Source organism: Erinaceus europaeus, chromosome 1, assembly GCF_950295315.1.
Source record: "Erinaceus europaeus chromosome 1, mEriEur2.1, whole genome shotgun sequence".
NCBI lineage: Eukaryota > Metazoa > Chordata > Mammalia > Eulipotyphla > Erinaceidae > Erinaceus > Erinaceus europaeus.
Genome location: NC_080162.1, coordinates 68,763,962 through 68,779,984, shown reverse-complemented (window position 1 = coordinate 68,779,984; position 16,023 = coordinate 68,763,962). Strand labels below are relative to the sequence as shown.

At 40.0% G+C, this 16,023-nt stretch overlaps 1 protein-coding gene across 3 annotated transcripts in view; it reads right to left on the bottom strand.

The window, feature by feature from the left end:
- Window positions 1-9,917, bottom strand: part of FERMT1 (FERM domain containing kindlin 1) — a 56,163-nt gene extending 46,246 nt beyond the window's left edge. Inside the window, exons 1-3 of one of the 3 annotated variants that reach the window (XM_007539572.3) lie at window positions 9,617-9,912; window positions 5,313-5,478; window positions 2,607-2,840 (exon numbers count right to left, since the gene is read on the bottom strand). In XM_007539572.3, coding sequence (XP_007539634.1) covers window positions 2,607-2,840; window positions 5,313-5,463 — 385 coding nt within the window. In that variant the 5' untranslated portion in view covers window positions 5,464-5,478; window positions 9,617-9,912. Of the gene's footprint in view, window positions 1-2,606; window positions 2,841-5,312; window positions 5,482-9,616 lie in introns of all 3 variants that reach the window. The other 2 variants (XM_060186602.1, XM_060186623.1) reach the window with 2 other exon arrangements.
- Between the last annotated feature and the right edge of the window lie 6,106 nt (window positions 9,918-16,023).

Genomic DNA, 16,023 nt, shown 5'->3' with positions numbered 1-16,023 from the left:
GCAGTGCCTTACCTGGTGAGCACTTCCTCTTGCCTTTCTCTTACTATTAACCAAAAAGATTTATAATTGTGATCGCCAATTGGCACTCCTGATAGTAATGAATTCCACTGAGCTATTATGCTCCCAGGTAAAAGGCAAGGACAGTGTTCCTAGAGAGAAATGTATGAACTCTCCAGGTCCTTCTACTAACTTTGCTTACTGCTGAGACTGGCTAGCAGTTCAACTCCTTGCTCACCCCAGTGACCCAAGGATGGCTGATTGACAGGTGCCTACACAAAAGTGCCCAATACGAATGCATATGTTATGCCCCAGACTGGAGATACATTGACATTTTCAGCAGAAGCAATGGGAACCAACAGCACAGAATCTGTATCTCCAAGTCCACACTTTGTGGTATTTCTTTCTTATGATGGAAACCCCATCACATTGTTGAATTTGATTCAATTTCAATTGATCAGATGTAAAAAAAGCAATTATTAGAAAATGCCAGGTTGAGTCATTGAGAACTACCATGAAGATACAAAACTAGGAGAGGAATCCCTCACTGCTTCTGTATTTTTTTAAGCCACAAGTTTGTGGTCTCAGTTATGATGTGTGCTTTCAGTCCACTTTGGGGGTATGGTATAGACAATGCTATCAATCACTCACATTATTTTCTAGCGCTCATCAGAATATTGCTAATACCCAGGTGCCCTTGTGCTTGTCATTTGCTGACCATGCATCAGAGACACCATGAGAGTGACATTCTGTAGTGGAAATTTCTGTTCATCTGTTCACTCAACAAATAGGGAGTAATAGGGCACAGCTCTCATCTTTCTAGGCATTAGGAATAACAGGAATGACCTGTCTCCATTCTGTTAGCTCCACACTAGCCTTTGTGGCTTAACATTGACATTGGCAATTCTGAGTGCATCCCCTTTCAATCTTATTTTTCACATTTATTATTTAGTATCTCTGTATGGTAGAATTTAAGTCTAAAGAAGAAAGGGTCTTTTTTGTGTGGGGGAGGTATTTTAATTACTAACTAATCCCTAGTGCTCACCATAATGCCTGTCTTTGCTGAAGGAATGACAAAGCAGTTTATAATTTAATAGGAAAGAGAGAACACTCACTCACATATTGAATACACAGTGTTCAAATGCCAATATTAAAAAAATTATAAAATAAGGATGTCTTCATGATACAGGGTTTGCTTCCATTTTGGAAAGTAGGCAAAGAGGAAATTACTTCTGCTATGTTACCCCCAGTGACTGTTAGACTAAGGGGGCACAAACTCATAAGAATTTACATGACCAAGGAGTCTTTTTTTAATATTTATTTTATTTTAATGAGAAAAGTACAGAGGAAAAAACAGGAAGATCAGAGCACTGCTCAGCTCTGGTTTATGGTGGTGTGGGGGATGAAACCTGTGAATTCAGAGCCTCAAGCATGAAAATCTTTTGTATAACCATTATGCTGTCTCCCCAATCCTGACCAGGGAGTTTTAATGAGTTTGTCTCTTCTATTTAAAAATCGTTTTAAAAACATTTATTTTTAATTTTTTAAAAAATCATGTTTACTTATTGATTACTGTTAGACTAAGGGGGCACAAACTCATAAGAATTAGTTTACATGACCAAGGAGTCTTTTTTTAATATTTATTTTATTTTAATGAGAAAAGTACAGAGGAAAAAACAGGACGATCAGAGCACTGCTCAGCTCTGGTTTATGGTGGTGTGGGGGATGAAACCTGTGAATTCAGAGCCTCAAGCATGAAAATCTTTTGTATAACCATTATGCTGTCTCCCCAACCCTGACCAGGGAGTTTTAATGAGTTTGTCTCTTCTATTTAAAAATCGTTTTAAAAACATTTATTTTTTAATTTTAAAAAAAATCATGTTTACTTATTTTTTATTATTTATTTTTTTAAAAAAATATTTATTTATTTATTCCCTTTTGTTGCCCTTGTTGTTTTATTGTTTTAGTTATTATTGTTGTTGATGTTGTCGATGTTGGATAGGACAGAGAGAACTGGAGAGAGGAGGGGAAGACAGAGAGAGGGAGAGAAAGATAGACACCTGCAGACCTGCTTCACCGCCTGTGAAGCGACTCCCCTGCAGGTGGGGAGCTAGGGGCTCAAACCAGGATCCTTATGCAGGTCCTTGTGCTTCGCGCCACCTGCACTTAACCCGCTGTGCTACCGCCCGATTCCTATTATTTATTTTTTGATAGAAACAGAGATAACTTGGGAGAGAAGGGGGAGAAGAAGAGAGACATCTGCAACACTGTTTCACTGCTTGTGAAGTTTCCCCTTAAATGTGGGGACCTGGGGCTTGAACCAGGATCCATGTACACTATAACATGTGTGTTCAACCCAGTGCACCACTAGGACCCATTTGAAACAGTTTTAAGATTTGTGGAAACAGATTTAATTATTTCAAACATATTTCATTTGGTTTATCTCCACTTAAATGGATAAAGTTTCCTGCTGTGGGTTTGAAAAGGGAATTTTCTAATAAGAGAAGTGTTCTATGAAGCCAGCCACTTGAGAGAGGCAAAAAACACACATTGTTTTCCTGCTCTTCTTTGCAGAGTTCAAAGGGCATAAGACCCCTCTAAGTACTCACTCAGTGTCCTGCAGATGTCACTGACAGCTTTGAAAACCACAGCTGAGAAGCTGACTCGTAATCTCACTGTCTTTACATTTGGCAGGCGAAGGCGCAGCATTTTGTGCTGAGGGGTAAAGAGAAGGTTTGCATCTGCCTGGACACCATATTTGTCCAGTGTCCAGTGTGTTTTCAGAAGCCAGCAATGCTTCTGTTCCCACCAAAGAGCAAAATCTGACCAGTCTCGTTGTATCTCTGAAAGAAAAAAAGAAAGAAAGAAAGAAAAGAAAGCCCAATGAAGTAAACTCCGGAGACAGAATTCTGGAATCAACTACTAGTGTGCAAAACCAGAAGCAAACCACTGATGGTTAATTCCCTAAATCCTTTCACAATCCAAGGTTCAACAATCGTTGGCTTCACTTCAAAGTCTCTAAGGTGGGGTGGGTAGAAAACAGACACTGAGTCTTATTATCATTTTATATAAAAACTGGCAAAACAGAACCATATAAATTTTATTCATGACCAAATACTAAAACTTGATTTCTAAAATCCCTAGCACCTAGGTTCTTTAAGACCATGGGCATTTAGTTTTGCTCAACGAAGACTGCTTCTCTAAAAGACACGAATCTTTACACCACGATATCCTTCCACTCTTGGATCAAAAGGGAATCTCAATAACTCCCAGTCAAAGTCCAGACAGGGGATTGTAAAGCTGACATTTCATTATTCTCAGCCATGTCCAGCTTCTACCAGCACCACCATATTCACAGCTCCCAAAGTGTTTACACTGAAATTAGAGTTGAATGTTTTGCTCCCTTAATGCCAGAATTGACACCAATTCTTTCAATGTTGGCATGAAAACGGAATCTTTTCATCAACATTTGAGCTAATATTTAACCTTTCATTTTGTTAAATTATGAGTCACCAATATTTTATTTATTTAGCAACTGTTTTTTGTTATCTTTATTTATTTATTGGATAGAGATAGCCAGAAATTGAGAGGGAAGGAGATGGTAGAGAGGGAGAGAGACAGATAGCTGCAGCACTGCTTCACCACTCTCAAAGCTTTCCTCCTGTAGGTGGAGACTAGGGACTTGAACCCAGGTCCTTGCACATTGTAACATGTGTACTCAACCAGATGCACCACCACCCAGACCCTATTTAACAATTGTTAAAAGAATATCTTTTAATGCTGTTATAGGACTATAAATTGCTCTATTTTGAAAAAAAATTTCTATTATTGAGGAAGTCATCTCTGAGCTATAGTCCCAGTAAAAATATCTATACATACTCACCAAAAGGCATACTTCCTCTATCAGCCCTACCTGTAAAAGCCTGAAGATAGGAACAGTCCAAATGCCTACCAACAAGTAAATGAATAAATTGTGACACAATGATACAAAGGGATGCTATATAACAATAAGAATAAATGAGTTAAAGACAAAGTCAAGGGAAAAAAAGCAAGGGCATGAAAGTGTATAATTCCATTTACATATAGTTCACAAACAAAATTATTCCTATAGTTCTAATTTATTCAGGCTAGTGGTTATTTCTGAAGCTGTGTAAAAGTTACAGTTTTGTGAAAATCCATTGAACTGTATACACTTTAAGAAGATGTTCTTAAAGTTTTTATCTTCCTAGTGTAAATAGAAAGTCAACTTCCATGGTCTTAAACACAAGCTAAACATAAATACAAAGAAAATAGAACATTATTACATTCTGGGTTGATCCTATTGACTCCTGAATCCTACTGATTCCAACTGACCTTAAGACATTTCCTTTGTTTCAACAGAGTAGGACATGGTGGATAAAGATTAAAAGACACATTAGCACCAAGCTATCTGTGTCACTAAATAAACACTAGTAGACTCAGTGGAGCAGTCTAAAGCCAGGCCATCAAATATCATTTTAGATGTCACCTGGGGATTGGGTTCCATTGTTATGTAAATATGGCAATATACCTGTTGGTGAGGCTTTTTTATTTTAATTTCTTTATTGGGGAATTAATGGTTTACAGTCAACTGTAAAATAAAATACCATAGTTTCTATATGTGTAACATTTCTCAGTTTTCCACATGGCAATTCAAACCCCACTAGGTCCTCCTCTGTCTTCCAGGACCTGAACCCCACCCCCCCTATTCCAGAGTGCTTAACTTTGGTGCAATACAACAACACCAGTGCAATTTCTGCTTTGTGTGTTTCCTTCTGATCTTGTCTTTCAACTTCTGCCTGTGAGTGAAATCATCCCATATTCCTCCTTCTCTTTCTGGCTGATCTCACTTAACATGATTCGTTCAAGCTCCATCCAAGATGGGGTGAAGAAAGTGAATTTATTATTTTTAATAGCTGAGTAGTATTCCATTGTGTATATAGACCACAACTTACTCAACCTCTTGGACACCTGGGTTGCTTCCAGGTTTTGGCTATTACAAATTGTGCTATTACGAACACAGGTACACACAAATCTTTTTGGATGGCTGTGCTTGGTTCGCTCGGATTGTTGGTAAGTTTTAAGTTGCCACCAAATACTCAAGTTTTTACAAGGGCATTTGGGCTCTTTGAGTCCTTCATTTATCTTCTTCCATGGGGAAGATTTGTTCTCAGGCATATTACAAGATATAGGTTTTGAAACACTTCAGTAGTCATACAATCTAGATTAGTCATTTAGTGTTGATGCATTAGAGATGGTTTCAAATCCAGAGAAATCACAAAAAAGGAGTAACTTACTGATATGTTCTACTAACTTGAGCATCACTCCCCCAATATGCAGGTCTCCAGACACTCTCAGCTTGGTTTCTTTCTGCTCCTCATTTGGATTGTCAACTCGGACCACGAGCTCCCAAGAAGCAGATGCAAAGTCATCGGGTGAGAGCATCATGGCAAATACAGATGTCTGCTGCATGAAAAGGCAGACATACATCAGGACATGAGATGAGAATGCCAATAGACCCTACAGAAAGAAGTTTTTTTTCCCCCTTCTCATTTTTTAGAGGAAGAGTTATTGATTTGTTTATATACGAAAGAGAGAATGAGAAAAAGAGAGACCAGAGCACTGCTTAGATGTGGCCTGTGGTGGTACTGGTGAGAGTCCATACCTTACCCCTTATGTCACCTCTTGGGTTGCTACACTTAGTCTCTTAATTTTAAAGACAAAACAACTTATAAAACTGGTCTTAGGGGGTCGGGCGGTGGCGCAGTGGGTTAAGCGCATGTGGCGCAAAGCGCAGGGACCAGCATAAGGATCCCGGTTCGAGCCTCCGGCTCCCCACCTGCAGGGGAGTCGCTTCACAGGCGGTGAAGCAGGTCTGCAGGTGTCTATCTTTCTCTCCCCTTCTCTGTCTTCCCCTCCTCTCTCCATTTCTCTCTGTCCTATCCAACAACGAATTGCGTCAACAAGGGCAATAATAATAACCACAACGAAGCTACAACAAGGGCAACAAAAGGGGGGAAAAATGGCCTCCAGGAGCGGTGGATTCATGGTGCAGGCACCGAGCCCAGCAATAACCCTGGAAGAGGAAAAAAAAAAACTGGTCTTAATCATTATAAATTTATATATTTTATCTGTCTACTTCTCAGCATCACCTGACCATTTTCTGTGTCTACATAATGAATACATCAATTTCCATTTCTACCCTGTTTACTTCTCCTGATTATTCTAGAAATAGGCAACAAATCATGACAATCCTCAATTATACACGTAAATTAATAAATGTATTTATTAAAGTATATATATTAATTTAATTTTTTACCAGAGTTATGCTCAACTCTGGTTTATGATGGTGTAGGGGCTTGAACTTGGAACTTTGGAGCTTCAGGCATGAGCGTGTCTGTGAATAAACATTATGCTATCTACTCCTGCCCACTGAAGCCTATTTTATATATGACAAAACAGATTCAAAATATGTAGGTTAGTGCATTTTGTTGTATGCAAATTGTGCCTCAATAACATTTATTGTTTAAAAGGATAGATATTATTGAACTATCTCTAATATATATGTATATGATATTATGTTTTTCCTATAAGATATTGATGCCATCTTTTGACACAAAAGTTCAAAATATGAAAATACAGCAAAATAACTTCATTTGAATCACATAATATGTACATTTTACTTTAAGCACATACAAAGATAGGTTATTAATTAATGCCATATATTTGTTTTGAGACAAATACTATCTGTATGTGATAGTTGATAAGTAAACATCTCAGGGCCAGGTGGTGGTGCACCAGGTTGAGCACATGTATTACAATGCTCAAGGACCTAGGTTCAAGCCCCTGGTCCCCACCTGCAGGAGGAAAGCTCTGCGAGTGGTGAAGTAGTGCTGCAGGTGTCTCTCTGTCTCTCTCCCTCTCTCCTCTATCACCCTCTTGATTTCTGGCTGTCTCTATCCAATAAATAAAGATAATAAACATCTCAATTGAATTTCTGCACACACTTCTGGCAAAAGTTTTGAAATAGGAATGATGCACATACAAAGCCCGTTTTTCAAAGTATAGACAGGAGTGTGATTGCCACACCATGATTTACTCCAGGAACCAGAATGAAAGAAGCTAACCAGTATCAAAGCCAAAATGTATCATGGGTAAAGTTAGATCCTAATTTGGCAGAGCTTAACTGTCATCTCTCTTACTTTTCTAACAAGCTTTAGGTGAGCTTGAGTTCAGTCAAGTGAAAAATTAGCTCCAGGACTCAGTTATTCCTTTAGAACTACTCAACACTGAGTTAGGATAATGATAAGTGGGAAATTGTTAATTTTAATAAAATCAAAATTAAACCACCAGTGTCATACCAATTTTGTGTTCATTTGAAACTATTAACATGTGTAAGAATAAAAACTCACCAAATACAAATGCACATATATATGTGTGTGTGTTTTTATATGTATATGTGTATTTAAGATTAACACTGTTAATTGGATCACATTTAGGACAGATGTTACTTGTTGAAATAAAATCCAAGAATTTAGTAGGAGTTCCTCATATTTTCTTGACCAGAAGGATCCTAAATGTACTGAGGTAGACATGGAGACTCTTGCATGAGGACTCCCATGGAGTGATTACACTGGGACTAATCACTTGCTACTGTCATCATCAGTCTCAGAAATCATCTTCTATATAATCTCTATTAACTACTATTTTTTTTACAGAGTGAAATTGAGAGAGAAAAGGGATATAGAGAAGGGAGAGAGGGAGAAAGAGAGAGAGAGAGAGAGAGATCTGTAGCCCTACTTCACTACTTATAAAACTTCCCTCTTATTGGTAGGGACTAGGGGCTTGAACCCAGGTTTGTGCACCTGGTAATGTGTGTGTTCAAATGTATTTGGTACTGCCTGGCCCTCTGTCTTCCTCATTCTTTCTGTAAAAATCATAGTGTATTAGTGAAGCCCTGGAGATGACAAAAAAAAAAAAATCAAATAATCCTGTATCTCATGATGTTATCTTACTTTCATTTGCCTATATATTACTTGTCTTTTTATTTCTCTCAATATTTTATATCAGGGATCACTACTAAATTAAATTATCTATAAATACTTCTGATAGTTCTTTTCTCTTAAACTTTGTCTTCTAATCCAGTGTTTAATAAACTTTTCTGAGATAGTCACTATTTGGGAATACTTTCTTTTTAAAAATTTCCTGCCTTTCCACTTTTGATAGAAAAGCTCCTTTTAACGTCTCTTATAACACATGCCTAACAGACCTTCAATCTCTATTTGTCTGGGGAAGTCTTTCTTCTTCACATTTTATGTTTCTTTTTCTTTTTTTTTTAAACATTTTTTTCCTTTATTGGGGGATTAATGTTTTATAGTTGCCAGTAAATACAATAGTTTGTACATGCATAACATTTCTCAGTTTTCCATATAATACAGCCCCCACTAGGTCCTCTATTAATTACTATTCTTTCTTCATTCCATCCTATCAATCCTATTTACAAATGAGTAAACTCAGAAGGGATAAGCAACTTGTTGGAAATCACACATCATGTTAGACAGAGAAGTCTAGACAGAAATCTAGCTCTTTCTATTTCCAAGCTTTCGTCCCTCCATCTCTCCTCCAGCCCCCAAACAGGGACATGTCATCCACCCTTCATAATGTTGCAATGCCAATATAAAATAAAACTCTTAAAACAACAGGTGCTAAGAAAACTTTCAGTATCTTCTGGTAAGCATTTCTAATACCAATGTTTCCCTTGGGTAGACAAAAGACACTTCCTCCACAGTTAAATTCATAACATGGTATTGAACTGTTTGACTTTTAAGATTTTTACAATCCATAAAATGCTGTCTTGAGGTTTAGATATTTAACATGCTTTGTGCATACATATAACGTCATTTTAAAGGACTTTTTTTCCAACCCGGGCATCAAAATATTTCTCATTTAGGTAATTTATGTCGATTCTCTTATAATGAAATCATCCAGGGTGAGATTAGTCAATCTTGTTTCCCTACATTCCTCTCCTATCATTCTGCGCCTCCGTTTTTTTTTTTTTTTTCTGTTAACCGAAGTTTTCATCTGGCAGCAAGCAAGTTGCTGCTTGTTAAGAATAGCAGCAAACTTCAACTGGGAAAGCGAAAAAGAGAGCAAAACAAGAAGCTAAGGACATCAACAAATTCGGCCCAGATTCTTCAGTCCTTTATAGAATATGGGAGAAAGAAAGACGGAGGTCAGCCAAGCAGGAAGAAAGACAAAAAGCCAGAAAGACTGAAACAATTCTGGACGCATTCTCTGGAATGCCAGCTAGCGCTTGTTTGAAGGTCATTTCTGAGGTCTTTTTCCAGCTTTGCAGGATCCTGCAGTTCAGGGAACTTAGTGGGTGGACAGAATCCACAAAAATGCAGCACCTCCGGTTGGACCCAGAGTTCCCTTTGCGCAGCCAGGTGCGCGGGGGACATGTAGACTGCATTCTTTGAAATTCAACAGCCAAGTACAAGGTGCTGCACAAAAGAAGGGGAACAAGGTTCTCTCCAATCGGCGGCTGCTCTCTCCTCAGCCACCTGCGCCCTGCCCTGGCCCCTAGCAGCTTGGCACCCACCTCCTTTCCTGCTCCCGTTGAGTGCAACTTTCGGGCGGACACGTGGAGAAGTCCTCCTCCTGGAGACGGGGAGTCGGCCACCCAAGGTCCAGGCGGGGTTGCGGGCAGACACCGGCGAAGTTGGGCACGCTGTCTATCCCTTCGGGAATGCAGCAGGCGAGGGCCTGTGACCCACTTGCTTAATTGCTCGGGGATCTCCCGCAGAGGCTGCACCAGTAGCTGAGATCTGGTGGGTGGGCTCCGGGCTCAAGGGCAGGTGCGCACACGCCTAGCCTTCCTGTTATAGCGCCCTCTGCTGATTAAGATATATTAGTGATTCAGTATTGATTTACAAAATTATGAGATAAAGGGGTTAATTCCACAATGTCCCCACTACCAGACTTCTGTGTCCCCATTCTCTCCATTGGAAACTGCGGTAATTCTCCCAAGGTCACAGGTGTGGGCTATTACTTCTATATCTCTATACATTTGCCCCCTTCCCCCCCCCCCCATGGTCCTGTCTTCCCTTCCTTTTTTCTTTTTTTCTTCTTCTCTTCCTTTCTAAGTCACACCTGCACCTATTGCTACTTCTAAATGTCCTTCCTTTTTTCTCTTTTCTTTCTGGGTCTTCATGTAACTGGGGTTCCCCCAATTCCCCTCCCTCTACCCCTCTGGAGGTATGGACGAAAATTATTTATGGGTGCAGAGGGTGGGAGTTCTGGCTTCTGTAATTGTATCTCCGATTGACATGGGCGTTGACAGGTCAATCCATAGCCCAACCTGTTTCTGTCTTTCCCTAGTGGGGTAGGGCTCTGAAGAGGTGAGGTTCTGAGACACATAACTTAAGGCCAGACATCATAAGCTTAATACTGGTTTAGATATTAATAATTGACATTCAACACTTTTACAACTGGGAGAAAGTCTAAGCTCATCATATAAAGAAAGGACTACAGAATCTGGATAAGGGCAAGTGACTGGCTCACTTTTTGGTCAATATCAGGCCATGTCATTATTTGGAGCCCGAGTCAGGAAATTCTTGGATTTGGATATGATGGGCCTAAACCTCTAATAGATCCCTCTCTCCACCATCACTGATTACTTCCATCAGGAATGTCACCATAAGCCCTCTTGTGAGAATGTCCAGGACCTTGTCCTCACTATAAAGTAGCAATGGTAGGGACTGCCCTACTCTCTGAAGGGAGGCTGGGTCTTCCTACTCTGTCACTTCAGAAAGACAGTTCTGAAATGAGTGCAGCCTAGAATGTTCCCAGCTGCGTCCTTAAACCAAGAGCTCAGACTGACAAGGACTCAGAAGTTTCACAGGGTCCTGTGCCAAATATGAATATATATGGGTCAGATCGATAGGGTAAACTGCTAATTATATCTATATTATTTCTTCAAGTTTGGAAACTACTCTCTGCCCTAATCCAGCTTTCTAGTTCTATTCTCAATTCTGACACCACCTTCCTGGATAATATTTTTAGCCCACTTGCATGTTAGTTATCAAGCTCAAGCAAAAGTTAGTAAAGTCAGAGGCCCCTAGGAACATACCTAAAATCGACTTCCTAGCTTCTTCCCACCTTAAGATCCCTTAAGATCCTATTTTCACTTGGTCTAATCCACTTTTTTGGTTTCCGTTTATTAAACATTTTGTCCTGCTTTATATGTTACTGCCTTTCAGCTATCAAGTTGCAGATGCTACCATGATTCCATCCTGACTTCCCTGGGTACTAATATGTCTCAGAATCTCATCTTCTCTCTCTCTCTCAAGAGTAGAGGGTAGCCAGTGGGCTGCTCTCAGAGGGCTGTGGGGACTGCTTCTCACTGCCTGTGCTCCATTGTAGGCAGTCTCCAGTTTTCCCATTTCTGGAGGCACGCAGGCACTGGCCTGTGTGATTAAGTCCTGCCCTCCAGGCATACTTGCCACACTCGGCTCCAGGGTAGAACCCCCCCACCTTTTTTTTTTTTAATATTTATTTAATTTATTTATTCCCTTTTGTTGCCCTTGTTGTTTTATTGTTGTAGTTATTGTTGTTGGATAGGACAGAGAGAAATGGAGAGAGGAGGGGAAGACAGAGAGGAGGAGAGAAAGATAGACACCTGCAGACCTGCTTCACCGCCTGTGAAGCGACTCCCCTGCAGGTGGGGAGCCGGGGTTCGAACCGGGATCCTTATGCCGGTCCTTGTGCTTTGTGCCACCTGCGCTTAACCCGCTGCACTACAGCCCGACTCCCTTTTTTTTTTTTTTTTAAAGAGCTCTAGTGCTCTAAAAACAAAACAGGATCTTCTCTGAGTAAGAGAGTGATGCAAACAAAAATACACACAGGGGAAGACCGGTGGAAACTAAAAACTGAGTGGCATATGAAAGTCTGGGATGGCTCACTTCACATTCACTCCTTCCACCCAGCTGGTCACCTCCCTGTGAATTTACTTCAAAGGTGTGGGGCCACCCTCCAGGAAGGGTGGGTCACATTATACTATTTACACAACCTCGCGAGTCATCTTTCTTATTACACACATTTTGTTGAATGTGTGCTGTGAGACTCAGCTGTGAGGATGTAGTGGTTAAACAGATATGGAAATTATGATTTCCTCTTCTGTTAAATGAGTAGAGAGTGAATATTCACCACCATTCTATGATAGAACTTTATGTAGTGTGATGCAAGGACATAAAACTAACTTAAAATGCTGTAAGAGTTATTATTATTATGGTGCCTGGGCCTTGAGTATTCATGATTCTACTGTTCCCTGGTTGACAGCCTCCCATTCGTTGCCCCCCCCCCCCCATTTTATTATGGAGTGGGAAAGGGTGAGACGGAGAGAGATACAAAGAGGGAGAGACACCACACACTTCTCTACCATTTGTGATCATCTCTTATGGTGACCAGTTTCTCATTTGGGGATTGATCCTTCAATGGTAAAGTGAGCACACCATAGCCAGTGAATTACTTCTTGTGCCTAAAAATGCTATAAAATTTATAAGTGGAATCCTTATTTTTGCTTGAACATTACCACATGCAGCCATTTTTATGGTCTGGAAGTATCTTTAAGAAAAGGTTAGCAAGATAACTCTCAAAGGAGGTTGCCAACTTTGCCATGAGTGGGTCTCAGGTCTGAGCCCAACCCTCACTGCACTGGGTGAAGCTTCTGTGTTGTGATGTCTTTCCTTCTCTCCCTCTATCTCTGTTTTTCAATTTTTATTTGTTTTTTTCCCCTTTATTGGGGTGTTCACAGTAGACAATAAAGTACATATGTACATGTGTAACATTTCTCAGTTTTCCATATAACACTCTAACCTCCCACCTAGGTCCTTCTCCACCATCATGTTCTAGAACCTGAATGCTCCCCCTACCCTGCACAGAGCGCTTTATTTTGGTGTAATACACCAAATCCAGTTTGTGTTCTGCTTTGTGTTTTCCTTTCTGTTCTTATTTTTCCTTTTCTGTGTATTAGTGGGATCATCTCATAGTCATCCTTCCGGCTATCTCTTTCTATCTGAAAAATCCATCCAGAAGTGGTGAAGTTCTAGCAAAAACACTAGGGAGGGGAAAAGTCAGTTAAACAACTGTCAACATATATAGGATTCTATTTTTAAACTTTTAATAACTAATGTTGAAACTGAAACTTCCTAATTATGGAATTCAGGCTCTTTGTCATCTGGTCCCACTTTTGCACGGTTTGACACTGAACAAAATTTTTCTTATCTTGAGAAAAAGTTATTTGCTTTTTATTTAATTTATTTTTTGTTTATTAGTGATTTAATAATTACATGTCATAATTCTATAATTCTATACTGTTCCCACCACCAGAGTTCTGAGTCATTGATCCCTCCATTGTAACCTACAGCAGTTTTCTGAAGGTAGCAGATATAGGTTAACTATTATTTCTACAACTATCTGTCTATATTTGTATGTAATTTCCCCTCCCCCACCTTTAAAGGTCTTGTTTACTCTTCCTTTCCAAGCTACACATGTCCCTCTTTTTTTTCCTCTTCTCTCTCCAGGTTCTGATGGAGTCAGAGTTCAGAGCCCTCTTATTCTCTTTTTCCTATCACTTCTCCCCCACTGGGACTATGGATCAAAATTGTTTTTGAGTTGCAGAAGGTAGGATTCTGGCTTTTGTAATTATTTCTCCAATGGACATGGGCGTTGGCAGGTTGATCCATACCTCCATCCTGTTTCTATCTTTCCCTAAGGAAGTAGAGCTCCGGAGAGGCGAGGTTCCAGGACACACTGATGAGGTTGTCTGCCCAGAGAAGTCAGGATGGAATCATGATAGTGTCTGCAACTTGGTGGCTGAAAGTCGGCAAGATATAAAGTGGGACAAAATGGTTAATGAACAGGACCCAGAACAGATGATATTAGGGATCCTAGGGTGGAAGGAAGCTAGCATGTTTTTAGCATGTTTCTAGGAGCCCACGACTATGGTAGTTTTGCTTGAGTGTGATAGCTAACATGGAGCTGGACAAAAAATATTGTCTGAGAAGATGGTGTCAGATTAGAGAAAAGGGCTAGAATTTCTATTAGGGCAGAGAGTAGCTCCCATCTTTGAAAAAAATCTGTGACTTAAATTGTTTACCTCATCCATCTGATCCAGGGCATATATATATATATATATATATATATATATATATGTATATATATAAATTTTAGCATAAGAGCCTGTGTAACCCATAAGTCTCAACTGATCTGAGCTTGCAGTTCATGGTCACAGCTGGGAACATTACAGGCTGCATTTATTTCGGGACCAGTCTTCCTAGAGTGGAGGGGCAGGATGACCCAGCCTCCCTTCAGAGTTTAAGGCATTACCTACCTCTGAGCAAAATTGTTTATAAGACTGCTTCCTGGAGATTGCTCATGTCTGACTAGCAAGCAGACTGTCCTCAAGACTTCCTGTGTGAACTTAAGGTGTTATGGCTTTATTGACACTAAGATGACTACTCTTAGCTGAAAATACTTGCGTCATGATAAATAATTTAACTGGTTTTCAAGCTTCCTGCTTGACCCTGGCTACTTTTTTAAAAATTTATTTATTGGGGAATTAATGTTTTACATTCGACAGTAAATACAATAGTTTTTTCTTCCTCCTCCTCCTTCTTCTTCCTCCAGGGTTATCTCTGGGGCTTGGTACCTGCACTACAAATCCACCATGCCTGCCTGGCAGCCATCTTTTCCATTTTTGTTGTTATTGTTGTATAGGACAGAGAGAAGACAGAGAGGGGAAAAGAATGCACATATATATATATTTATGCATACACATATATATGCAATATATACGCATACCTGCATACCTGCAACACTGCTTTTGAAATGATCCCTCTGCAGGTGGGAGCCAGGGGCTCAGACCAGGATTCTTGCACTGGTCCTCGTGCTTCATACTATGTGTACTTAACTGGGTGCGCTACTACCCGGCTCCAGAAATATGTATATATTTTTTGTCACTTGGTTCTTCACTGCCCTGAGCTGAGTATAAGAAAGAGAAAGATGAGGAGAAGGAGAGAAAGCCACTACAAGATCAGATCTCCCTCCAGTGCTGTGGGGCCTTGACTTAAATTGGGGTTATGTACATGGTGAAGCAGGTGCCCTCCCAGCTGAGCTATCTTGCTCGTCCAGTGATTTTATTTCAAAAAAGACTTATTTATGAGACAGAGAGAGAGACAGAGACAGAGACACAGAGAGAGAGAGTATTAGGATGAGAATGCTTTGGCATAAAGTAGTGCTAAATTGAACCTGAGGCCTCTGGAGTCTTAGGCATGCAAATATAGTGCTCTTCAGCTATTTCCTGACTGACAAGTAATTTCCTTTTTTTTAAATTTCTTTATTGGGGGATTAATGTTTTACATTTGATAGTAAATACAATAATTTGTACATGCATAACATTTCTCAGTTTTCTATATAATACAACCTCCACTAGGTCCTCTGTCATCCTTTTTGGACCTGTACTCTCCCTCTCCACCCACCCCAGAGTCTTTTACTTTGGTGCAATACACCAACTCCAGGTTCTACTTGTGTTTTCTCTTCTGATCTTGTTTTTCAACTTCTGCCTGAGAGTGAGATCATCCCATATTCATCCTTCTGTTTCTGACTTATTTCACTTAACATGAATTTTTCAAGGTTCATCCAAGATTGGCTGAAAACGGTGAAGTCACTGTTTTTAATAGCTGAGTAGTATTCCATTGCGCATATATACCACAGCTTGCTCAGCCACACATCTGTTGTTGGACACCTGGGGTGCTTCTAGGTTTTAGCTATTACAAATTGGCTGCTGAGAACATATGTGTACACAGATCTTTTAGGATGGGTGTGTTGGGTTCCTTAGGATATATCCCCAGGAGAGGAATTGCAGGATAATAGGGTAGGTCCATTTCTAGCCTTCTGAGAGTTCTCCAGACTATTCTCCACAGAGGTTGGGCCAATTTACATTCCCAC